At 46.4% G+C, this 26411-nt stretch overlaps 1 protein-coding gene across 3 annotated transcripts in view; it reads right to left on the bottom strand.

Annotated features, from left to right (window-relative positions):
• Window positions 1-6020: 6020 nt before the first annotated feature.
• Window positions 6021-26411, bottom strand: part of ASB15 (ankyrin repeat and SOCS box containing 15) — a 59405-nt gene continuing 39014 nt past the window's right edge. For 2 of the 3 annotated variants that reach the window (XM_068113012.2, XM_078776152.1), the window contains exons 9-12: window positions 20323-20486; window positions 14071-14202; window positions 13793-13946; window positions 6021-6636 (exon numbers count right to left, since the gene is read on the bottom strand). In XM_068113012.2, coding sequence (XP_067969113.2) covers window positions 6434-6636; window positions 13793-13946; window positions 14071-14202; window positions 20323-20486 — 653 coding nt within the window. In that variant the 3' untranslated portion in view covers window positions 6021-6433. Of the gene's footprint in view, window positions 6637-13792; window positions 13947-14070; window positions 14203-20322; window positions 20487-25945; window positions 26030-26411 lie in introns of all 3 variants that reach the window. The other variant, XM_078776151.1, reaches the window with a different exon arrangement.

The following is a 26411-nucleotide window of genomic DNA, read 5'->3' as shown; positions in this document are numbered from 1 at the left end:
CACTCTCCCCCGGTACGTACTCCGTACCACTCACCATGGGCATGCACTCTTGCATCCACCCACTAACACGCTCAGATGGGCTCTCCCACACCCGTGCCACGACCAACTCAGGTGTGCTTCCTCGCACACGTTCCACCACCACCTTACTCTCCGTGTCACACTCACCCTCGCACGTACACTCCGTATTGCTCTCACTCCCTGTGTCATACTCCGTACACCCCGACGTGCATTCTTGCTCGCACTCGGTATCACTCTCGCGCTTCGTAACACGCTCACCCCTTGACGCACACTTTTTTTCCACACGCATGCCATTTCCACTCACACGGGACCCTTCACCAACGCCCGGATGCTTCCTCGATCCCAATCGCGCGACAATTCTCTTGTCGTCAAACATCCTCCTGCAAAATCTCCCCGCACAATACACAGCACGACTCACCTGGGAGATTCCCTTCTCCACACGCACCTGCAAATCTTTATAAGGATTAGCAAGTACAGCATCAGGATGTGAACTTAGACTTTGTGCACAATCCATTCCTCCCTGCCGCGAGTGCTTTTCTAAGTCCCCGGTCTCTCCAATTTCAATTCCCATAATTTCTTTGTTCACCTCGACGACCGCTGGCTTTAATAAAATTCCCTCTACCTCAGTGGTCGCCGGCTGCCCCAAACCCCGGGTCGCGATCTCTACACCCGTCATTGTACCCGCGCTTTTCTCCACCTCGCTCAACCAGCGCTTCTCGACCCGCGTTACCTCCTCGTGCACCCCTGGGACCTGCTCGCCTAACCTGCGGTTAACCTCCTTCTCAGCCTCCCTTACCTCGTATGCGGCTCTGTCCCTCGCCAGTCCCTCATTATCGGCCCCCATGTCGTTCGTTATTGCTTCAATTTGGCCTCCCAATCGCTCATCATTAGTCCTCATTTCTTCGAATTTGGCCATTATTTGGTCCATAAAAAATCGCATGTACTCCGGCATCTCTGGCTCGGCTGCCGCGACCACGGGCGTGGCTAAATTTGGTGCCGCAACAACCATGTGCGCGAGGGTGCCATTTTGTGCACCTGATACCTCCTCAACCACCTCCTCCATTTCCTCCCTGTGGTCCTGGGTTACCCCTAACCCCTCTTTTAGTTCACCCACCTGCATCTGATCGCCTTGACTAGCCATGGTTTCAAAGTTCGGGTTTTTCCAAAACAAAACAAATTTCGGCCGCTCCAAATTTTGACCAAATTTTTTCTAGATGTTTTAAAAATTTGGTTCGGGCCTCGTATCTCACTCCCAGACACCAATTGTTACGGACCGCGGATAAGATGTTGTTTTGCCGAGCGGATAGCACCGCGGCCGAACAGTTACCCCGACTAACCCGATTCCTGGACGTTGGCCGAAATCGCGCCACAGGTATTCAATTTGGAAACCTCTAAAGTGACCGAATGTAAAGAGGAAGAAGAAGAAGACGTACAGAAGAGTAACAGGATTTATTATTTACACACACTAAGCAAAAGGAGCAGTCAAGGTTATATACAGAGAAAATGGAAAAAGCAGGTGACACAGTGCAAATATTAACTTATACAAGCTTAATTAATACCCAGGGACAAGACACACAGAACAAACTCACGTACACAAAAGGATGGAAAGGCAGGGATGGTTTGGGACGGCAGAGGAGGGTCCAGGCAGATGGTAGGCGTCGAGGTCCGGCTCCAAGCGCGCGCTCCAATCCACGCTTTGGGGTCGAGGTGAAAACCCGGCAAACACAGCCTCGCGTCTCACCGACCGGCGATAGGGCCTAGAGGGTGTCGGCCTATTGCCGCAATCCAGGCACCCCCTCACGTCTCCCTCTCTCTCAGTCTTGCTAGATCACGCCTCTCGTTCATGCCTTCTCACCGACCTTGTACCTACTTTGTTCAACTCTCATGAACCTTCAAGCAACTCCCTTCACAGAACTCTCACTTCAGAACTCCCTCTGTAGAACTGCTCGTGGGGCTCCCTCACTCATCTCTCTCTTGCGTGATCTTCGCACGCATATCTCATCCTCAAGTGCGGGTGTGACACGCCCTCGTCGGTTTCGGTACCGCCCTCCCCCCGTGCTCTGTTACCTTATATGGCAATGCCACGGGCTTGCCTCCTTATTTGGACATGGCGCCAAACGGCGCACCCCTCGTGGCGAGCTACGGGCTTGTTCCCTTATTTGGGCATGGGGCTGAACAGCCGCGCCCCTCGTGGCACGCCCTGGGCTTGCCTCTTCCCGGCGACCCCGCCCCTCCTGTTCAAACAGAGCACGGAGCACGTATTCACTATTTGTAGCGAAATGAGAGGGCACGCACCCCACGCTTGTGAAGCTGCTTTACCCAGAGAGGGAGTTTGGGCTGGGAAATGTAATTATTGAAGGGGAGCTATTCTTATTTGATTCGGTGCAATGGAGTGTCAATTAATGGCCAACAGAGCCTTAAACTCACATAGAATAAAGAGATAACTACTTAGAAGGGCTTAAGATTGGCTAGGTGTATGCGATGAATTAATTAAGGGGACGACCTTTGACCTTTACAATTATGGAGGTATTTACAACGATCATGACATTTACAAAGGGTGATCTTTACAACAATTACAAATCCACAACAATATATATATATATATATATATATATATATATATATATATATATATATATATATATATATATATATATATACAGTGCATTCAGAAAGTATTCAGACCCCTTCACATTTTGTTATGTTGCAGCCTTATGCTGAAATCGTTTAAATTCAATTTTTCCCTCATCAATCTACACTCAATACCTCATAATGACAAAGAGAAAACAGGATTTTAGAAAGTTTTGCAAATTTATGAAAAAAAACAACTGAAATATCATATTGACATAAGTATTCAGACCCCTTGCTATGACTTTTGAAATTTAGCTCAGGTGCATCCCATTTCTCTTGATCATCTTTGAGATGTTTCTACACCTTGATTGGAGTCCACCTGTGGTAAATTCAATTGATTGGACATGATTTGGAAAGGCACACACCTGTCTATATAAGGTCTCACAGCTGACAATGCATATCAGAGCAAAAACCAAGCCATGAGGTCGAAGGAACTGCCTGCAGAGCTCAGAGACAGGATTGTGTCGAGGCACAGATCTGGGGAAGCCTACAAAAAAATCTCTGTTGCATTGAAGGTTCCCAAGAGCACAGTGGCCTCCATAATTCTTAAATGGAAGAAGTTTGGAACAACCAGGACTCTTCCTAGAGCTGGCCGCCCGGCCAAACTGAGTAATCGGGGGAGAAGGGCCTTGGTAAGAGAGGTGACCAAGAACCCGATGGTCACTGGCTGAGCTCCAGAGATCCTGTGTGGAGATGGGAGAAACTTCCAGAAGGACAATCATCACTGCAACCCTCCACCGATCTGGGCTTTATGGCAGAGTGGCCAAACGGAAGCCTCTCCTCAGTGAAAGACACATGAAAGCCCGCTTGGAGTTTGCAAAAAGCACCTAAAGGACTCTCAGACTATGAGAAGCAAGATTCTGTGGTCTGATGAAACCAAGATTGAACTGTTTGGCTTCCGTCTGGCCACTCTGCCATAAAGCTCAGATCGGTGGAGTGTTGCAGTGATGGTTGTCCTTCTGGAAGTTTCTCCCATCTCCACACAGGATCTCTGGAGCTCAGCCAGAGTGACCATCGGGTTCTTGGTCACCTCTCTTACCAAGTCCCTCTCCCCCGATTACTCAGTTTGGCCGGGCGGCCAGCTCTAGGAAGAGTCCTGGTTGTTCCAAACTTCTTCCATTTAAGAATTATGGAGGCCACTGTGCTATTGGGAACCTTCAATGCAGCAGAGATTTTTTTGTAGGCTTCCCCAGATATGTGCCTCGACACAATCCTGTCTCTGAGCTCTGCAGGCAGTTCCTTCGACCTCATGGCTTGGTTTTTGCTCTGATATGCATTGTCAGCTGTGAGACCTTATATAGACAGGTGTGTGCCTTTCCAAATCATGTCCGATCAATTTAATTTACCACAGGTGGACTCCAATCAAGGTGGTGAAACATCTCAAAGATGATCAAGAGAAATGGGAGGCACCTGAGCTAAATTTCCAGTGTCATAGCAAAGGGTATGAATATTTATGTAAATGTGATATTTCAGTTTTTTCTTTTTAATAAACTCGCAAAACTTTCTAAAATCCTGTTTTCTCTTTGTCATTATGGGGTATGGAGTGTAGATTGATGAGGGAAAAATGAATTTAAACTATTTCAGCATAAGGCTGCAACATAACAAAATGTGAAAAAAGTGAAGGGATCTGAATACTTTCTGAATGCAATATATATATATATATATATATATATATATATATATATATATATATATATATATATATATATATATATATATATATATAGATTGTTACGGACCGCGGATTAGATGTTATTTTGACCGAGCGGTGGTGTAACCGCGGCCGAACAGTTATTCCCCGACTAAAACCCGATTCAACCCAAACGTTGGCCGTATCGCGCCACCGCTATTCAATCGGGAAAAGACTAAGACGACAAATGCAAAGAGGAAAAGGAATAAGACGAGAAAAGGGTTGAAAATACTACTAAATTTATTTACTATTTACAGGCTCAAAATAACCAAGGAGAAGGAAAGATAATAAAATAATATACAGAAGCTTTTAGAGACACAGGGAAAATACTAGCTTATCTAACAGGCTTACTTACTACCCAGGACAGAACAAACAAAGACACTGACTCACGCGGGGAATTGCAGAGTGGATTGCTGGAAGGAGGTGTGCGGCTGGAGGGGGGAGGACGGCACGGAGCTGGCTGGAGCTTGATCCCGCACGGGACGTCGGGCTGGACCTTGACGGCCGCTGATGCCACCGAGCCTGTCGTGTGCGCGGAGGCACGGGTCGGAGCTGCTTGTCTCAGTAAAAGCGCATCTGCTCTGGCGACCCAGCTCTTTCTTTGGACTCAGTAAAAGCGCAACTCTCTGACGACCCAGCTCTTTCTTTGGACTCAGTAAAAGCGCAACTCTCTGACGACCCAGCTCTTTCTTTGGACTCAGTAAAAGCGCAACTCTCTGATGACCCAGCTCTTTCTTTGGACTCAGTAAAAGCGCAACTCTCTGACGACCCAGCTCTTGTCTCCTCCCTCCTTGTCTCAACTCTGTCAAAGATCATCTCTCTGGGGAACGCCCCGCCGCGGGTTATATAGGCCCCGCCCCTTAACCTTTGCGAACCTCCCCGATCGCTCTTCCTCCGCCCTCTCAAGCCAAACCCCTTGTTCACGGTTGGTTGTTCGGGGCTGGCTCACTCCTCCCCTCTATGACGAGGTGGAGACACGCCTTTCTTCCCCAACCCTGCCTCGTGGCCAATGGTGGTTGAAGAAAACCGCCCAAAATGCAGTTGGCCATTGAAATGAAATGAAAGGGGATCTACTCTTATTTCACTTGGTACAATGGAGTATTTAAGTTAATGGGAGACACAGCCTTACCCTAAGACACATAATAAGATATAAGCTATCGAACAGGGGTATTCTATGATTGGCTGACGTGGATGCTTTATGGACTAATTACCAAGACGCCCTTTTTACCTTTATACAACTCTGGAGGCAAGAGGGGCCATATCCAACCAATGGTACACAGCAGTTTACCACAATCCAATACACACAATCAAAAAAAATGCCATCCTCATATCCGCAACAATATATTTATATATATATATATATATATATATATATATATATATATATATATATATATATATATATATATATATATATATATAGTCGCAAAGATGACAACCACCCGGAAGGGGGTACAACCAAGCGGTTACCAACCATGCCAAAGTCTACAGCTTTAAAGATATTAGAGCTGTCACTGTTTATTTAACAACCTACAACGAGCAGTGAAGTCTGGCATTGTTCTGGAGTGATCTAACACCACGCCGGTTATTAATCAGGATTATTACCAATTTAGCCCTCTAGGTATTCCAAGATCAACCCAAATGTTGGCATGGCAAAATGGCAGAAACACGAAGCACTTGGTGCTGGAGAATTAAAAAGAGAATTTATTTCACACAAGACAGTTTAATGATGTTCCATTTGACAAAAGACAACACAAACCCCTTTCTATAGCACCAAAATAAATAACTCCCCTATGGCGCCAATTTCCATGCACAAGAACCCAGCAAGAGATAGGGAAGCCCCGGGGTGTCGGACACCAGGCTACTGCAGAACCTGAGTGTGCAGGATAGGAACGGACCAGAGTCTCTGAGCAGGACCAGGACGGAAGAGGATGCAGGACTCTCCGTAGCTAAGATCGCAATGCCCACCAGTCCCAGGCAAGAGAAAGTGAGTGAGAAGTGAGCACGTGCTCTTATGCAAATCCCCATCCCTGCCAACTGGGACTGATGGGCCCACCCTCCTATAGGTGGCAGAGAAATGAGCGTACCGCCCCTCTACACTTGATCATTTGAAGTGCTTTGAGTGGTCAACATGTGCATACTATCTGTGAATTTGTCATGTTCCTGGAAGACGAGGTAAGCCAGGATTGCTGGAGGTAGAGAGAGACTGCTGAGTGCTGCGGGGGAATGCAGTTGCTGTTGCTTCATCGCTGCTCGAATGTTCAACCGGCACAAATGCTGAAGAGGCCGAGGATTTTCTAATGGGTACATGGTCAAAAGTGGAAATGAAATAATTTGTCCTGCAAGGGACACAGCATTAATGAAGAACAAGATCTTTTGTGGGAACATTATACAAGCATTTTGAATAAGTTTATTTGGAATAACATGGTTGTAAACAGACTTCCATTTTTAATGAATTAAAATGTTGGGGTCAAGAAAGCTAGTGATCTCTTCTGTAAACCCACTAAAAATCTTTCAAACATGGTTAGATTAAAGGTAGCCATATGTCTACTATTCTGGCTGAAGCCTGGTGTTGGCTTAGCGGTTAGGGTGCGGCTTGGGATCCTAGGATCCTGGGTTCGTGGGCTTAGCGGTTAGGGTGCCGGTTTGGGATCCTAGGATCCTGGGTTCATTTGCTTCGTGGTTAGGGTGCCGGCTTGGGATCCTAGGATCCTGGGTTCGTTGGCTTAGCGGTTAGGGTGCCGGTTTGGGATTCTAGGATCCTGGGTTCGTTGGCTTAGCGGTTAGTGTGCCGGCTTGGGATCCGAGGATCCTGGGTTCATTTGCTTAGCGGTTAGGGTGCCGGCTTGGGATCCTAGGATCCTGGGTTTGAGGGCTTAGCGGTTAGGGTGCCGGCTTGGGATCTTCGGATCCTGGGTTCGTTGGCTTAGTGGTTAGGGTGCCGGCTTGGGATCCTAGGATCCTGGGTTCGTTGGCTTAGCGGTTAGGGTGCGGCTTGGGATCCTAGGATCCTGGGTTCGTTGGCTGAGTGGTTAGGGTGCGGCTTGGGATCCTAGGATCCTGGGTTCGTTGGCTTAGTGGTTAGGGTGCCGGCTTGGGATCCTAGGATCCTGGGTTCGTTGGCTTAGCGGTTAGGGTGCGGCTTGGGATCCTAGGATCCTGGGTTCGTTGGCTTAGTGTTTACGGTGCCGGCTTGGGATTCTGGGATGAATGAATGAATATGAATGATCGTTTTAAGGCCACCATTTAAGGCCATTTTAAGGCCATCTGGGATCCTGGGTTCATTTGGTTAGTGGTTAGGGTACCGGCTTGGGATCCTAGGATCCTGGGTTCATTTGCTTCGTGGTTAGGGTGCCGGCTTGGGATCCTAGGATCCTGGGTTCGTTGGCTTAGCGGTTAGGGTGCCGGCTTGGGATCCTAGGATCCTGGGTTCGTTGGCTTCGCGGTCAGGGTGCCGGCTTGGGATCCTAGGATCCTGGGTTCATTGGCTTCGCGGTCAGGGTGCCGGCTTGGGATCCTGGGTTCATTTGCTTCATGGTTAGGGTGCCGGCTTGGGATCCTAGGATCCTGGGTTCGTTGGCTTAGCTGTTAGGGTGCCGGCTTGGGATTCTAGGATCCTGGGTTCGTTGGCTTAGTGGTTATGGTGCGGCTTGGGATCCTAGGATCCTGGGTTCGTTGGCTTAGCGGTTAGGGTGCCGGCTTGGGATCCTAGGATCCTGGGTTCGTTGGCTTAGCGGTTAGGGTGCGGCTTGGGATCCTAGGATCCTGGTTTCGTTGGCTTAGTGGTTAGGGTGCGGCTTGGGATCCTAGGATCCTGGGTTAGTTGGCTTAGTGGTTAGGGTGCCGGCTTGGGATTCTGGGATGAATGAATGAATATGAATGATCGTTTTAAGGCCACCATTTAAGGCCATTTTAAGGCCATCTGGAATCCTGGGTTCATTTGCTTAGTGGTTAGGGTGCCGGCTTGGGATCCTAGGATCCTGGGTTCATTGATTAGCGGTCAGGGTGCCGGCTTGGGATCCTAGGATCCTGAGTTCGTTGGCTTAGCGGTTAGGGTGCGCCTTGGGATCCTAGGATCCTGGGTTCATTGGCTTATCGGTTAGGGTGCCGGCTTGGGATCCTGGGTTCGTTGGCTTCGCGGTCAGGGTGCCGGCTTGGGATCCTAGGATCCTGGGTTCGTTGGCTTCGTGGTTAGGGTGCGGTTTGGGATCCTAGGATCCTGGGTTCGTTGGCTTAGCGGTTAGGGTGCCGGCTTGGGTTCCTAGGATCCTGGGTTCGTTGGCTTAATGGTTAGGGTTCGGCTTGGGATCCTAGGATCCTGGGTTCATTGGCTTAGCGGTTAGTGTGCCGGCTTGGGATTCTAGGATCCTGGGTTAGTTGGCTTAGTGGTTAGGGTGCCGGCTTGGGATCCTGGGATCCTGGGTTCGTTGGCTTAGTGGTTAGGGTGCTGGCTTGGGATCCTGGGTTCGTTGGCTTAGTGGTTAGGGTGCCGGTTTGAGATCCTAGGATCCTGGGTTCGTTGGCTTAGTGGTTAGGGTGCGGCTTGGGATCCTAGGATCCTGGGTTAGTTGGCTTAGTGGTTAGGGTGCTGGCTTGGGATTCTGGGATGAATGAATGAATATGAATGATCGTTTTAAGGCCACCATTTAAGGCCATTTTAAGGCCATCTGGGATCCTGGGTTCATTTGCTTAGCGGTTAGGGTGCCGGCTTGGGATCCTAGGATCCTGGGTTTATTGGCTTTGTGGTTAGGGTGCGGCTTGGGTTCATAGGATCCTGGGTTTGTTGGCTTAGCGGTTAGGGTGCCGACTTGGGATCCTCGGATCCTGGGTTCGTTGACTTAGTGGTTAGGGTGCCGGCTTGGGATCCTAGGATCCTGGGTTCATTGGCTTAGCGGTTAGGGTGCGGCTTGGGATCCTAGGATCCTGGGTTTGTTGGCTTAGTGGTTAGGGTGCGACTTGGGATCCTAGGATCCTGGGTTCGTTGGCTTAGTGGTTAGGGTGCCGGCTTGGGATCCTAGGATCCTGGGTTTATTGGCTTAGTGGTTAGGGTGCGGCTTGGGTTCCTAGGATCCTGGGTTCGTTGGCTTAGCGGTTAGGGTGCCGGCTTGGGATCCTCGGATCCTGGGTTCGTTGGCTTAATGGTTAGGGTGCCAGCTTGGGATCCTAGGATCCTGGGTTCGTTGGCTTAGTGGTTAGGGTGCGGCTTGGGTTCCTAGGATCCTGGGTTCGTTGGCTTAGCGGTTAGGGTGCCGGCTTGGGATCCTCGGATCCTGGGTTCGTTGGCTTAGTGGTTAGGGTGCGGCTTGGGATCCTAGGATCCTGCGTTAGTTGGCTTAGTGGTTAGGGTGCCGGCTTGGGATTCTGGGATGAATGAATGAATATGAATGATCGTTTTAAGGCCACCATTTAAGGCCATTTTAAGGCGATCTGGAATCCTGGGTTCATTTGCTTAGTGGTTAGGGTGCCGGCTTGGGATCCTAGGATCCTGAGTTCATTGATTAGCGGTCAGGGTGCCGGCTTGGGATCCTAGGATCCTGGGTTCGTTGGCTTAGCGGTTAGGGTGCGCCTTGGGGTCCTAGGATCCTGGGTTCATTGGCTTATCGGTTAGGGTGCCGGCTTGGGATCCTGGGTTCGTTGGCTTCGCGGTCAGGGTGCCGGCTTGGGATCCTAGGATCCTGGGTTTGTTGGCTTCGTGGTTAGGGTGCGGTTTGGGATCCTAGGATCCTGGGTTCGTTGGCTTAGCGGTTAGGGTGCCGGCTTGGGTTCCTAGGATCCTGGGTTCGTTGGCTTAGCGGTCAGGGTGCCGGCTTGGGATCCTAGGATCCTGGGTTCGTTGGCTTAGTGGTTAGGGTTCGGCTTGGGATCCTAGGATCCTGGGTTCGTTGGCTTAGCGGTTAGTGTGCCGGCTTGGGATTCTAGGATCCTGAGTTAGTTGGCTTAGTGGTTAGGGTGCTGGCTTGGGATCCTGGGATCCTGGGTTCGTTGGCTTAGTGGTTAGGGTGCTGGCTTGGGATCCTGGGTTCGTTGGCTTAGTGGTTAGGGTGCCGGTTTGGGATCCTAGGATCCTGGGTTCGTTGGCTTAGTGGTTAGGGTGCCGGCTTGGGATCCAGGGAAAAATGGCCTCTAAAGGTGGTTCTACTATTCTGGCTGAAATTATATTATGCTTATTTACATAGCTTGCCTGGCCTACAGTCACTACATATTAGGAGTAGCGACATGAAGTGTTCCAGAAATGTCTGGTCACATGGGTCATGTGCGCCATTTTGATTTCACAATCGTTCATTGAATGAGCACACCACCCAATATCAGCACTCATCATTATTTTTAAACCACCCAATATCACCTTGCCAAGGAGCTGCCATCAGGCAGGGCACACAACAAATCAATCTTCTCAAGCTCTTTCTCTTTTTTCATTCACAATTGTTATCTTTTCTAATTATCTGCTCTCTTGAAGGTGCGCACGTCCAGCATGAATGGTGTGCCTCCATTTCTGTCTTTCACTTTCCTTCTCCCATTACTTTGAAATTCCTCCATTCTGTCACTACCGATGTGCTTCTTCTACTCACTTGATATGTCCAATTCGAATTAGGCACTCATCAGTGTGAATGTTACCAGCACATTACACTCCATTTTTGCCGCGATTTCTGCAATACGTTTTAAGGTTAAATCAATTATTTCTGATTCTCTGCTTATTTTAATGAGTTGTAAGAACGAAAAAAAACATTAAGTAATATGATCTTCCTTTTGGGTAGAGAAATAGACAGTTTAATTAGAAAACGGACACATTGCGCTTCACGCACAATGGGCACAGGTTCATGCGCCTGATGGAAACAAAATGGCTTTTAATTGCAAGTTGTTGCTCCTCCTTGTATATAGGGATTCTGGCCTCGCCTTACACATATGGTTTGAGTGCTTGTCACTGTTTGGGGTTCTTTCAATAGGATTATTGGTTCAATGGTGCATTTTCCCCAGTGCATGTTCCTTGCTTCAAGATTACTTTGGCAGAACCTAATCTTCTAGAAATGAATGAAATGTGTGTGTGTATGCATGTGTGTGTGTGCATATGTGTGTGTGTGTGTGTGCATGTATGCGTGTGCATATGTATGTGTGTGTGTGCATGTATGTGTGTGTGTACATGTATGTGTGTGTGCATGTATGTGTGTGTGTATATGTGTATGTGTGTGTGTGTATATGTGTGTGTGTGTGTGTGTGTGTGTGTGTGTGTGTGTGTGTGTGTGTGTGTGTGTGTGTGTGTGTGTGTATGTGTGTGTGCATTTCCATGTGTGCATATGTATATGTGTGTGTGTGTGTGTGTGCATATGTGTGTGTGTGTGTGTGTGTGTGTGTGTGTGTGTGTGTGTGTGTGTGTGTGTGTGTGTGTGTGTGTGTGTGTGCTTCTTTTGACATAAAACAAACAAAACAAAACAAACAAAACGACCATTAATTGATCTTTCTATACAATATTGAGGTTCATGGAAGAGCGACACGATAACCTTTGAGCTGCTTAGCTTGGGTTTGTGTCTCGGCCCAGATATAAACTGTCATCCTGGTGTTTCACATGCAAGGTGATTAATTAATGCGTGTGCCATCCCTCGGATGGAAGTTGAACTGGCCATTCCGTCTGCCAGTAGTAGTTTTCTAGTTGGTGGACATCAAAGATCCCACGGTGTCCTTCACAAAGGGTAGTCGAGCTATAGCCAGCACCTTGGCCGATTTCTAAATTCCTAAAGGGGTATTGCATCAGTGGCATGGCCACACCCCCAGCAAGTGATGCTACCTGCTGCCATGTGCTGCTAACGAAAGAAGATGGAAGAGCAACGTGGCAGAGTGTAAATAGGCAATGTGCTAACACTAAGGAGAGGGTGCAACAGTTTGGCACACAAGAGGAGAGGGAGTAAGTGTGCAACGGGTAGGGTTTAGAGATGGCATGAGATGGTACTGTACTGCCCACTTGAAGCCCTGGAGCACTGAACTGAAAATATATAGAATGACCATTGCCAGTCACACCACACAGATGGAGATGTAGCTACCGGGCGCCATCTTGGTTGGCACTCGATGCTGGGCGATGGTGATTTCCGTCACGCGTTTGCACGTAATTCAGAGCGAAAAGCGATTGCGTTTTTTCACCTTTTGTGCGATCGTTTTTCAATAGGAAACCTATCACAGTTACTACAACACTTTCCTTTATCCTTTCCTTTTCACCAAAAAAAATTCGAGAACAAATATTGTTAATTTGGGAGCGTGAAGAACTCGGGACATTTTCATGAAACTTGCAAAGAGTCTGTCCGAATTATTTCACAATGATTTGTTTTTGGTCAAAATTGAAAACATGAAAAAAAAAATTTTTAACAGTTGTCTGGCTTTTAAAGTCTGGGACACGTTCAAAACAAACGACATCCGCGAAGTGAGTCGGTCGAGTCGTGCTAACCAAGATGGCGACACGGCGGCTACACTTTTCACGGAGTATGAGCGTTCTATATATTTTCAATTCAGTGTCCTGGAGGGAGGAGTGGGGTTGAATAGTCTCAGGAAGGCAGTTCCACAAACGGGAAAAGAGAACAAACGCATTGAGGTGTGCAGTAACAGTTTAACAGGGAGTAGAGGTTACTGGAGGAACACGTGCATCATGGAGTTGCTAGGAAGAGTTGGACAGTTGAAAAAGCAAAGGGAGCGAGACGGGGGGGGGGGGGGGTGGGGGCAATGTGAAAGTAGTGGACCTTGTGCCTTAGCAGATCAAGGTAATTATGTGAACTAGCAACGGTACCCGCCCTATGGGTGGGGTTCAATTGGGAGGCCCAAATGAAAAGGCCAAATATCGGAAATTGAAGGTTTTTTATTTTATTTTAAATGATTTATATAAACATCCGTTAAATCATATCACACGCAAATCATCAAAATCTAAATAGTATTTGTAGAATTTCAATAAAAGCCACATCACTGTTCATATCGGTAAATATTATTCCATCGTGTTTGGAAAAACGGGAAAATTGGAAAAATTGGAAAATTGGGAAAAACTATAGCCTATTTTACTCCAGGGGGTCCCAGGATTACCCACCCAAAATTTTGTTGCCATCGGTTCAGCCGTTTTTGCGGTACCTGGGAACAGACGGACGGACAGACGGATATTCGGTGAATTGTAGTAAGATTTGGATTATTTTGATGATCCTTCTTGAACTAGAGAGTAAGACTGAGAGTTGGCCTAAATTAAAAGGTATTCTATTAATCAGACCAGAATGAAATCAATTCCAGATCAGCAGAAATGTAAAGGTACTATGGGATGACTTAGCTGGGCAGTTTGTCATATGAAGGCAGAAAACAAAAAAAATGAACCGTCCAACGGTCTACTGTCGCCTGGAGTTCAGTTCTGATAAAGAAACGGAGGGAAAAGAATATAGGAAATAAAAAGTGGCAAATATGAAATGATTGGCAGAGCAATAAAACGAAAAGCTTTACCGAGAATATTGCAGATGTCTGACCATTGAGGCTGTGGAGCTAAAACTTTACGGAGCTTGTGGCAAAGGTGGACCTGGCCTACGTATTCAAGCAAAATACAGACTGCTGGAGCAGCAAGGTGATGCATCCACTGTGGATCTACAAACTCGCAGAACTGCACACCAGAAGCAAAAAAATACAAAAGATTCACAACAATACAGTTCTAGTGGCCAATCATATATCAACAACACCATCAGCTATATATGATGTCTTGAAAATGTGAAGAAAAAACCACTTACAAACATGTCCTCAACGACTGAGGATGTCCATGGTTGTGGCCTCACTGTGCTGCTCGCATCTTGGTGTGCACACTGGAAGCAGGAAGTTGCATCACAACCATGATTCAGCAACATTCTGAGCATCATCTCATCCTGAAAAAACATTGGGGCAACACCCCTGGCACTCACCTGGTGGAATAAACAGTATACTGCACCGACTAGGGGTATTTTAAACCAGTTTCAATGGGTGATAGAAGACAGGGCAGCATGTGAAATCATACGAACATTATCATAGGACTTCAAATAAACAAAAAAAAAAATACCTATTTTGGGGGGCAACCACCATCCCCCAACCATATACCTCCCAAAACCCCAATTTTTCTAATGCCTTGAACAAACATTGGTATATCATGGGTGATTAAGGTTGCGGTGAAGTTTCATCGAAATTGTGTGTGTCGTTTTAGAGAAGAAAGCAAATTCCTATTTTGGGGGGAAACCACCATAGACCCCTAAAGGGGCAGATTTTTAAAAATGCCATGAACAAACTTTGGTACAGCACAGGTGGTGAAGGTTGTGGTGAAGTTTCATCAAAATTGTGTGTGTAGTTTCAGTGGAAAAAGCAAATTCCTATTTTGGGGGGTAAAACATGGATCCATTGTGACCCCGGTAAACCCCCTTAGTCCCCCGACTTTTTTTTAATGCCGTGAACAAACTTTAGTCACAACACAACAAATATAATTTGTGCCAAATTTGGTCGCAATCCCATGAGCGGTTTCGGAGAAGAAGTTTCAAGTGTTTACGGACTGACTGACGGACAACGCGCCAGCGCATAAGTTCCCCTGAACCTCGTTCCAGGTGAACTAACAAGATGAATTCAGAAATGTACACCGAGGAGCCCATTTCCTAGAGCATCCAAAATCCTCTGCCAGGGACCTCCGAGAACTCTGGAGAAGGATGAAGACGAAGGCAAAGGCACACAAATGTGATATTGTCATACTTCTCCAGAGGATCCTCGAAGATTCTCAATGTACGTGAACTGCCCTCTGCTTATCCTCTTCTGCCTCTTCTTGAGCTGATTCAAGCAAATGTCCCATATAAACTTCCAATTGATATGTAAACTTCCATTGTAAACTCCCATGTAAACTTCCATTACATAAACCCTCTTCGGTTTGGGTCCTCAAGATCCCACTGCACCTTTCGCAAAGAGTGGGTCATTGTGTGCCGGAACTATGGCCAAATTATGACTTATTCCCCTAATTAATTCAGAATTGCATAAGTGCTTTGTATGCATAATGCTGGGTAGGCCAGCATGGTGGACACCTGTTGTGAGATTCTGCATGCATCACAATGTCTAACCCTCCTGGCCTGACGACCATAATCAGGGGAAGAGCTGGGTGATCTCCATATGCCATAAACCTACACTTGGGTAGCCAAATCAGCCTAGTTACCAAGCAGAACAAAGACTTGGTCTACCTGGTGAAGACTAGTGTCAATCTGCGTCGGCAGACAGGTAAAATAAAGCAGGCCTACAATTTCTGCTGTACTCCTGGGGCTGGGCCTGAGTTGTATGCATTTATATGTATAGGGGAAACCCCATTTTTATATGTAGTATAGGTCCTAGGCTTTAAAAAAAAATTGGGTTCTCGCTCGAAATCCCTATAGATTTTGCCCAGCTTGCCCCAAAAGTTGCCCGTCGGACGAGAAACCATACCGGTCATATCTTGGCCATTTCTTGAGCGATTTTGACAAACTTTTTTTTAAAATAGAGGTTTTTTGGGGTGGGGAACACGTTTAAAACAATAAAAATTCGATATGGAGTCTCTATCAAGTGATTCCAATGTCAATCGAAGGAATCGAACCATGTTTATAGGACTATAGGTACCTACTACCATCACTAGCTTTGATATATTCGTGATTGTCATTTGTCAATGTGTTTTAAGATATTTTTTAACCCTTTTTAAAATCTCTCTTTCCATTTCAGATTGGAACTGACTAACATCATGATGGAAGCGATCAATCTTAGCGCTGCGACTGATGCTGCGGTTGAGTTTGATGAGGAGCTTTGTATTATTTGCCAAGAGTTCACCCAAGACAAGCTGGTGTGTACACAACATGGGTGCGATCAGATTATATCCGCAAGTGAGACACGACAAGATGCGGTGCTCGCAAGGTTGAAGAAGTTGACGCCTGGTGCTCTATTCAATTATCATGTCACAAATGCGTGCTACAAGGGCTACACAAATAGCACCAAAATTGCCAAGCTTAAGGAGAAGCAGAAAGAAGCATTGAAGCAATCTGTGCCCTCTGGTGATTATGCATCAACCCAGTCACCAACACCTACTACAACTCGTTTACAGTCAAACAGCATGCGCACACCGGCTTGTGTGGCACCTGGTCGTGCCACTGTGTACTATCAGTATACATGCATCATATGTGGCAACAAGTCAGTCAACCGTGACTTCACCAAATATAGAATCTGCGAGAGCAACCGAGCAAACATATTCCTAGATGCGACCATCTACTTCCAGGATGATGTTTTCCGTCGAACTTGTGACCTTCAAGACGAACATGCTGTGTATGGGTCTGATATTTATTATCACAACCAGTGCATGTGCACATATATTCAGCAGTATGAACGCTCCAGAACTTTTAGTAACCCCTGTACAACTCAATGCCAAGCAGCGGGTGTGGAATGAGATCGTTGACGAGATTGAGATGGGTCTGAGTGCTGGCAAGGGTTATGAACTTTCTACTATTCGAGACCAGATGAACAGCCACCTAGGAGGTAAAGGTAATGTCCAGAATAGGGATGTGAAGGTCCTCCTCTACAAGCAGTTCAACGACCTGATAGACTTTGCTTACTCAGATTCTGCAAGAAAATGCCTCATGGTATTCTATGTGCTGGGTAATGAGGCAAATGTACTTGCTGAGCGTATCCGATCAGTGAGTCCCATGCAATTAGTAGCAGCTCAATTCAGAGCATGCTTGCATGACTACGACTTCGACTTAGATGATCGCTTCTGTGATGCCCAAGATTTAAAGCAAGCCTGGTCAAAGATGAATATCCCAGAGCCCATCCTGCAGTTTTATGGCCATTTGTTTAAATTCAATCCAGCCACATACAGGGCCGCAGCTGACCAAGTAATAACAAGTGACATGCAGGAAGATGTCGATGATGTAGACCAGGAGGAGGAACAGGTGCCGCGCAAAGATGGTTCTCTTTCAGTCCAGCGATGTCGGAAAATACAGACCATGTTCCAGCACATGTTCTACATTCACCATTCTGGCAGAAAAAGAACACCAATGTCTGTATTGAATGCCGAGTTTGCCCACAGTCTAGGACGTGGTGGCAAAATCTTTGTCACCTCTCTGAATCGACAGGAGCTGGCCATGAGCTACACTGAACTTCGCCGGTACCAGCATGACATGGCCGCGTTCACTGTCAACCAAAATGAAGCGGACATGAAGTTGCCAGCCCATTTTGACCCAGGGAACTTCACATCAGCAGCAATGGACAACTGGGACCACGAAGGTGCAAATTCATCTGAACATGATACGGTGTGTGTCCTCTACCAGAATAAGCCTAAGGCCGTCTTATCCAAACCCAAGCGCTCTGACACATCTGTAGTTCATGGTCCGAAAGCCCTAAAGGAAGTATTGCCATGTCAGCAGCTACACGAATTTGGAGAAAATCTGAAAAAGTATGACCTACCCACATCCTACAGAGGCCACGATCAACCAGCAGTCTACGATGACACTAGGTGGGACAAGCGACTATCCGATATGGCTTGGGCCATAGGCAGACTTAACTTGGAAGTCAGTGATAGCCACATGGCGGACTTGGTATATCCGACAACTGAAACTATGCGATCGTGGAGCGCAAGCAATGCGGTTTGGACGGATGACAAAGCGAGGTGGACGCGGCAAAACTGTGCGATATATCCCACTGCACATTCTGCACGAACGTCAAGGTCAAGACGATTGCAATGTCCTTCCTGCCTTGCACTGCTTGACTGGATGTGATGCAACGAGCAAAGTAGGCACCAAGAAAGCTGCCCTCAAAGCCCAGCCCACCCAATTGCTTAGAAATTTCGGTAGAGAAATGACAATTACACCCGCGACCAAAGCTGATGCTGAAAAATTCCTCGTGCTGGTGTTAAGAGAGACTAACCAATTTTCGTCCTTCACACAGCTTCGTGCCCAAATATATTGTTACGGACACGACTTAGATGTTGCTTGACCGAGCGGAATGGCCGCCGTGTTCGCACAAGTTACCCGATTACACTCGAACATTGGCCGAATCGCGCTATGCTAAATCAATGAAGGAAAGGACACAACGGCTGGGTTAAATGACACGACACCAGGGGTACAGTTCTCAAGACCTCCGGAGGAGGATATAATATTGGTTATGCAGAACGTTTAGATTACACGGCACAGAGGTACAGCACAGAAAGATAAGCACTTATACACGGTCTTATCTTATTCCCGACAGACCACAGACAAACGGGACAAGACTGACTCACACGGGGATTGATGGCTGGGAAGGACAGGCAGTCGATAGCTCAAGGTGCACCTTGGCTCAGGGGCAGAATCGACCCGGTCCGGTCCAGAGATGCGGGGAGGTATCGTCGCGCTGGAGGTGGCGTCCTTTTCTCTCCAAGCTGAGGCGCATCTGACGTCACCTCCGTCTTCCTGCGCATGTCCAGCGGGGAGTGACACGCCCACGGCTCATTAGCTCCGCCCCAGATGGAATCGGTCCGCCGCTTCTTATTGGGTGCGGGGGGTTACCGGGCTCCGCCCTTGACGAGGAGCTGACAGTGAGCCCCTGCGTGGTAACCCCGTCGGAGCACATGCTCAATGGCGGCTAACCAAGCCGGAGTGAGGACGCACACTCCCCGCGCCGCCGCCGCCCCGCCGCCGCTGTTGTTGTTGTTGGTGTTGTTGTTCCATGAGGAAGAGATGCGGGGAGGTATTGGGAGGTCCTAAACTTACTAACGGTGCCATACAATCACATTCTGGTGCAACGAAGAGTCAGAATTAATAGAAACGAGTCCTTAACTGACATAGACTAAGAATAACTAGCAAGATGTCCTATAGTTGTCTACGTGAGATGCGGTGAACCTGGGCACGACATTTAATGGGGGAAAAAGGGGAAGGTCGGGGCTACAGAGTGTTGTTTACAGACAATGGGACTAGGGAATGGGGGATTGGGGATAGTTGGGGAGTATTGGGGAAATAGGGGAATATTTACAAGCGGATATGGATGGAGGCCAAATCCCATATCCGCAACAATATCATCAGACCAAGGGCTCATCACATCAAAATTTGCCTCCAACGTCAGAGGGTTTGCTTCCACACATAATGCGAGCCTTGTTCGGTACATACTCGATTATCCACCTCTTCCAACCCAGCATCATAGATCCACTACATTTTGGGTATCAGCTGGAGAATGACTGCCTTGTTCCAGTCACAGGGTGCAAGACTCTGAATAAGCGGTGGACAGTGACCTGTAACTGTGGCAAGTGTGCTCGAGCCACATGTCCATGCCGCATGGAGGAGGTGGGCTGCACCCCTTTCTGCAAGTGCATGAAGTTGCAAGATGATGCCTGCACCAATCCATATAATTAGATCTGATATGGTGGAAGTTTACACAAATTCATTGTGATGTGGGTGTTAATCTTAATAAATTTGTGTGATATGGCAGTTGTCTAACAGTAAAACCTGTATTCCTTTTTTAGCAAAAACGTATCATCTAAAATAATAAAATGACCTAAGAGATATTGAGGATTAAAAATTTCGGACCTGATTTGGTTTCTCCGGAAGAGCTTCAGAGCCGCTATCATGTAAACCAGTTCTCAAATCGACTAAATATTGCTTTTAGCGTGTTCAACAGCCAAAAAAACCTCTATTTACATTTTTTTTTTTTGGCAAAATCGCTCTAGAAATGGCCGAGATATGACCGGTATGGTTTCTCGCCCGACGGGCAACTTTTGGGGCAAGCTGGGCAAAATCTATAGGGATTTCGAGCGAGAACCCAATTTTTCTTTAAAGCCTAGGACCTATACTACCATATAAAAATGGGGTTTCCCCTATACATATAAATGCATACAACTCAGGCCCAGCCCCTAGAGTACTGAGAAAGTCATCACATCAGAGGCATTTTTGGTCCCTTGGAAGTCCCGTAAGCAATTATGGTAGCTCTCTTTGGTGAGGTGCAATTTCTGGTGACCCATGGTAGCAGCCTTTGGTAAAAAGAAGGTCATATACCTTTACCTTAATAGCGAACTGGACGGCGCTGGGGAAATGCGTTGTGTTAAAAGGGAGTCGAGCGTTCACGTTGGCTTTATGCTGCAGCAGAAGTTTCACGAGCTCAAAGTTACCCATTCGGGTGGAGACCAGCAGTGCATTCACAGGGTCCAGGTTAGGAAGTGCACCAGCTGTGGGACCGTTTCAACATGCACACATCATTTGGAGACTGTATCCAAGAGACTGCACTATATATTGATGATAAGATGTATTATAAGCTGACTACATCAGAGTGGTTGCCTTACGGTCGCAATGCTGGTGTTGCGATGGCAGCAGTGTTCTGTTTGTATCTGGCCAAGCCGAGTCTTAGCCCAACATCAAGTCTTGGGGTCACGAGTCAAAGTCTGAATGTACCTACTGTATCTTGTCCAGAGTTTGAGTCTTTAAGATTTCATGATATTTAAGAATGTCATATTATGAACGAAAACATGTTTTTTTGCACAGTTGCATGTACAGTACATTGGACAGTTGCATGTACAGTACATTGGACAGTTGCACATACAGTACATTGGACAGTTGCACGTACAGTACATGGGACAGTTGCATGTACAGTACATTGGACAGTTGTGCGTACGGCACATTATACAGTTGCATGTACAGTACATTGGACAGTTGCACATAGTCCATTGGACAGTTGCGTGTACAGTACATTGGGCAGTTGCAGGTACAGTACATTGAACAGTTGCACATACAGAACATTGGACGGTCGCACGCACGGTACATTGGACAGTTGCGCGTACAGTACATTGGACGGTCGCACGTACATACATTGGACAGCTGCACATACAGTACATTAGACAGTTGCATATACAGTACATTGGACAGTTGCGCAAACAGTACATTGGACTGTTGCATGTACAGTACATTGGACAGTTGCGCGTACAGTCCATTGGATGGTTGCACATACAGTACATTGGACAGTTGCACATACAGTACATTGGGCAGCTGCATGTCCAGTGCATTAGACAGTTGCACATACAGTACATTGGGCGGTTGCACGTACAGTACATTGAACAGTTGCACATACAGTACATTCGACAGTTGCACGTACAGTACATTGGACAGTTGCACGAACAGTACATTGGACGGTCGTACGTACAGTACATTGGACAGTTACACACACAGTACACTGGACGGTCACACGTACAGTACATTGGACAGCTTCACATACAGTACATTGGACAGTTGCATGTACAGTACGTTGGACAGTTGCATGTACAGTACATTGGCCAGTTGCGCGCACAGTACATCAGACAGTTGCACGCACAGTACATCGGACAGTTGCACGCACAGTACATCGGACAGTTGCACATACAGTACATTGGACAGTTGCACATACAGTACATTGGACAATTGCCTGTACAGTACATTGGGTGGTTGCAGGTACAGTACATTGGACAGTTGCATGTACAGTTCATTGGACAGTTGCACGCGCAGTACATTGGACGGTCGCATGTACAGTTCATTCGACAGCTTCACATACAGTACATTGGACAGTTGCACGTACAGTACATTGGACAGTTGCACGCACAGTACATCGGACAGTTGCACGCACAGTACATCGGACAGTTGCACATACAGTGCATTGGACAGTTGCATGTACAGTACATTTGGCAGTTGCAGGTACAGTACATTTGGCAGTTGCAGGTACAGTACATTGAACAGTTGCACACACAGTGCGTTGGACAGTTGCACGTGCAGTACATTGGCCAGTTGCATATACAGTACATTGGACAGTTGCACGTGCAGTACATTGGCCAGTTGCATATACAGTACATTGGACAGTTGCACGCGCAGTCCATTGGACAGTTGTACATACAGTACATTGGACAGTTGCATGTACAGTACATTGGACAGTTGCACATACAGTACATTAGACAGTTGTGCATACAGTACATTGGACAGTTGCACGTGCAGTCCATTGGACAGGTGCACATACAGTACATTTGACAGTTGCATGTACAGTACATTGGACAGTTGCATGTACAGTACATTGGGCAGTTGCAGGTACAGTACATTGAACAGTTGTACATACAGTACATTGGACAGTTGTGCATACAGTACATTGGACAGTTATACATACAGTGCATTGGATGGTCGCATGTACAGTACATTGGACAGTTGCATGTACTGTGTATTGGGCAGTTGCATGTACAGTACATTGGACAGTTGCATGCACTGTACATTGGACAGTTGCACGCATTTGTATAATTTATCTGAAATAATCCTTGGATCGTATTGCTATAATATGATTAATTGTATACTGTGTATGCTATATTAGCTTTGGCATTATTATTATTATTCTTCCTCATATTCCTTTATATGGAGTGAGGCCTACCAAACTGTTGCTGCTCCACTTTGTGTACAATACTCCTCCATTGCCCTCTTTCTCCAGCCAACTCTCTCCACTGTCCTGCCACCCCCATCTTATTGGTATCCCTCCTCGCACAATCTTACCATCTCAGCTGAGGTCTACCTCTTTTCTTTTCCTCCGACCCTGCTCCCTCAACAAGTCCGGTTTCTTTGTCATACTCTCTTCCTCCATCCGCACTAGGTGCCCAGTCCCCCGGAGCTGGCTCTTTACCAATCTCTGTCAAGCACACCCTCAGTTCATCCATCCTTCTTCTACCTTCTTCACTCCCACTATTCTCCCAGCCCAGTTGTTTCTCCTGGAAGCCTCTGTTGTTGCTTCTCTGTCAGTGCTACCGTGTCCAGACCATAAATGTAGGGCGGCATAATCCAAGACCTTAGAAGTTTCCCCCTTCAATTTCCTTGATCATTTTCCTGTCCACCATGGGTCCCTCCACGTTCCTCCATGCACATTCACCTACCTGTACCCTCCTCCACACCTCTGCCTCTGAACTGCCATCCTCGGTCAGCATTACACCTAGATACTAAAATTTTTCTTCCCCTCTAAACTGATGTTCTTTTTTTTTCTTTTTTTCCTTTTTTTTGTATACAAAATCGAGGCTCGTGTAAGAGCTAAAACTCTTGGGGTGATGTTCTTTTTGTTATTGTAAATCATACATGTGCTGGGACTTGCTTCCTTTTGCTATTGTAAATCATTCATGTGCTGGGACTTGCTTCCTTGTGCTATTGTAAATCATTCTTGTGCTGGTACTTGCTTCCTTTTGTTATTGTAAATCATTCATGTGCTGGGACTTGCTTCCTTGTGCTATTGTAAATCATTCTTGTGCTGGTACTTGCTTCCTTTTGTTATTGTAAATCATACATGTGCTGGGACTTGCTTCCTTTTGCTATTGTAAATCATTCATGTGCTGGGACTTGCTTCCTTTTGCTATTGTAAATCATTCTTGTGCTGGTACTTGCTTCCTTTTGTTATTGTAAATCATTCATGTGCTGGGACTTGCTTCCTTGTGCTATTGTAAATCATTCTTGTGCTGGTACTTGCTTCCTTTTGTTATTGTAAATCATTCATGTGCTGGGACTTGCTTCCTTGTGCTATTGTAAATCATTCATGTGCTGGTACTTGCTTCCTTGTGCTATTGTAAATCATTCATGTGCTGGTACTTGTTTCCTTGTGCTATTAGAAATCATTCATGTGCTGGTACTTGCTTCCTTGTGCTATTGTAAATCATTCATGTGCTGGTACTTGCTTCCTTGTGCTATTGTAAATCATTCATGTGCTGGTACTTGCTTCCTTGTGCTATTGTAAATCATTCATGTGCTGGTACTTTCTTCCTTGTGCTATTGTAAATCATTCATGTGCTGGGACTTGCTTCCTTATGCTATTGTAAATCATTCATGTGCTGGGACTTGCTTCCTTTTGTTATTGTAAATCATTCATGTGCTGGTACTTGCTCCCTTGTGCTATTGTAAATCATTCTTGTGCTGGTACTTGCTTCCTTTTGTTATTGTAAATCATTCATGTGCTGGGACTTGCTTCCTTGTGCTATTGTAAATCATTCATGTGCTGGGACTTGCTTCCTTGTGCTATTGTAAATCATTCATGTGCTGGGACTTGCTTCCTTGTGCTATTGTAAATCATTCATGTGCTGGTACTTGCTCCCTTGTGCTATTGTAAATCATTCTTGTGCTGGTACTTGCTTCCTTTTGTTATTGTAAATCATTCATGTGCTGGGACTTGCTTCCTTGTGCTATTGTAAATCATTCATGTGCTGGGACTTGCTTCCTTGTGCTATTGTAAATCATTCATGTGCTGGTACTTGCTTCCTTTTGACATGCCATTTAAAGCTAAAATAAGAACCATATTATAAAGATCTGGGGGCCAGTAGATGCCACTTGCTTCCGTCAAGCAGAGTCAAGCGACATTCAAGCAGAGTGGCCCCTACCAGTTATATCCGTCACCCAACAGCCAACATCCTTTAGTGCATATTGGCGATTTCAACAGCCATCACAGCTATTATGGGGACATAATGCATATGAGGTGACAGGAGAACAACTGGCAGCATGAGCTACTACTGGATGCCATTACCTCCCCCATGATGCCAACTAACCAGGCTCTTTTCAGTCAAGTAGCTCGAGCAAAGACTCCAACCCAGACCTCTGTTTTGTCTACAGAGATAATCATGGACACCTTCTCTACTTACCTTGAAATACTCCCCCACTTTCCACATAGCCAGCACCAACCATCCTTTAATCCATGTCGGAATGGAAGTTCGTCTAATCACGTCCAAATCAAGGCCTTGTTGGAAGTTTCACGAAGCCAACTGGGATGCATTTAAAGCAGAAGTTGAGGATCAGATCAATCCTGTCCCTAAGAGCTTCATACAATGGCTTCTGCAAGACAGATCCTCAAGGTCGCTGCGAAAAACAATATCCCACGTGAATTTAGTAAATCCTACACACCTTGTTGGCTCTGTGAAACTGACCATCTTCTTTAACAGTAGGAAACTTCTGGGAATCCAGACATCACAATTGAGCTCTTGAAATCTTTGGATATGGCCCGACATCAAATGTGGCAGGAGACGGTGGAGGATCTCAATTTCACTCACTTCACTAAGAAAGCATGCAACTTGCTAAAGCACATTGGAGCCACCAGCCCAGTTCAATATTAACCACCCAAAGTAACAGCTAAATGTTGTTGCTTCTAAGCTGCTCCTGGACTCTAGGGATGACTCGACCAAAAGAATAAGGCTTAGAGTTTGTAAGGAACTTTCTGACATCATTTCAAAATCTTCTCCAACATCCCTGCTTTCTTCTCACTACACCAGAGCTGAAGTGTATGCGGGTCTTTCTTCCATGAAAAGAGCTGCAAGAATAGATGGCATCTCCCCAGAATTCCTCAATAACTTCGGACTTATTGGACGTAAACGGTTGGCTTCCCTCTTCACGACTGTCCATGCCACTGGTGTTATACCTTCTATCTGGAGAAAAGCAAAGGTCATTGCCCTTGTCAAGTCAGGCAAACCTGCTGCTGATCCATCAAGCTACCGGCCGATATCCCTGCAATGACATACAAGCCGTTTGAGCGCTTCTTCCTGGCTATGTTTACTCCACTGGTGGAGTACTTTGGTGTCACCCTAGATATTGGTCTGATATACTGGGAACATCTTATAAGGTTCAGGGAGAAAATCAAAATTAGAGTAAATATTATCCGTAAACTAACCAGCACCGGCAGGGGGAGCTCGTGCGCACAGCCTCTCCATGGTTAGTCTTGCACTTGTGTATTCTGCAGCAGAATACTGCTCTCCTGTGTGGGCAGAAACCCAAACAGTGGACCATATGAAACCGGATCCACACACTCTGTGTGAGGACAACACACCATCTCCACAAGTGGAAATTCAAAGATAGTCCTGAACGTGACTGTGCACACCCAGACCAAACAATTGATCACATCATGAACGACTAAACTAAGGAAATTCAATGAAGGATTCAAGGCAATCCACCTGACCATAGACAGTGCTGTCACTGGCTTGTCTAACTTGGACTTGGATCTGTGAGTCGCTATTTGCCATATGCAAGAAGAAGAAGACGTACTCTCATATGACACATGCATGTTTGAAAGATGTAATAGCTATTAAAGGAAGTGTATCAAGTGGCCACAGTAATCACATAAACAAACATTCCAAGTC

The sequence above is a fragment of the Myxine glutinosa genome, chromosome 4 (genome assembly GCF_964187855.1).
Source record: "Myxine glutinosa chromosome 4, kmMyxGlut1.1, whole genome shotgun sequence".
Classification (NCBI taxonomy): Eukaryota; Metazoa; Chordata; class Myxini; order Myxiniformes; family Myxinidae; genus Myxine; species Myxine glutinosa.
This window is presented reverse-complemented; position numbering and strand designations above follow the sequence as displayed.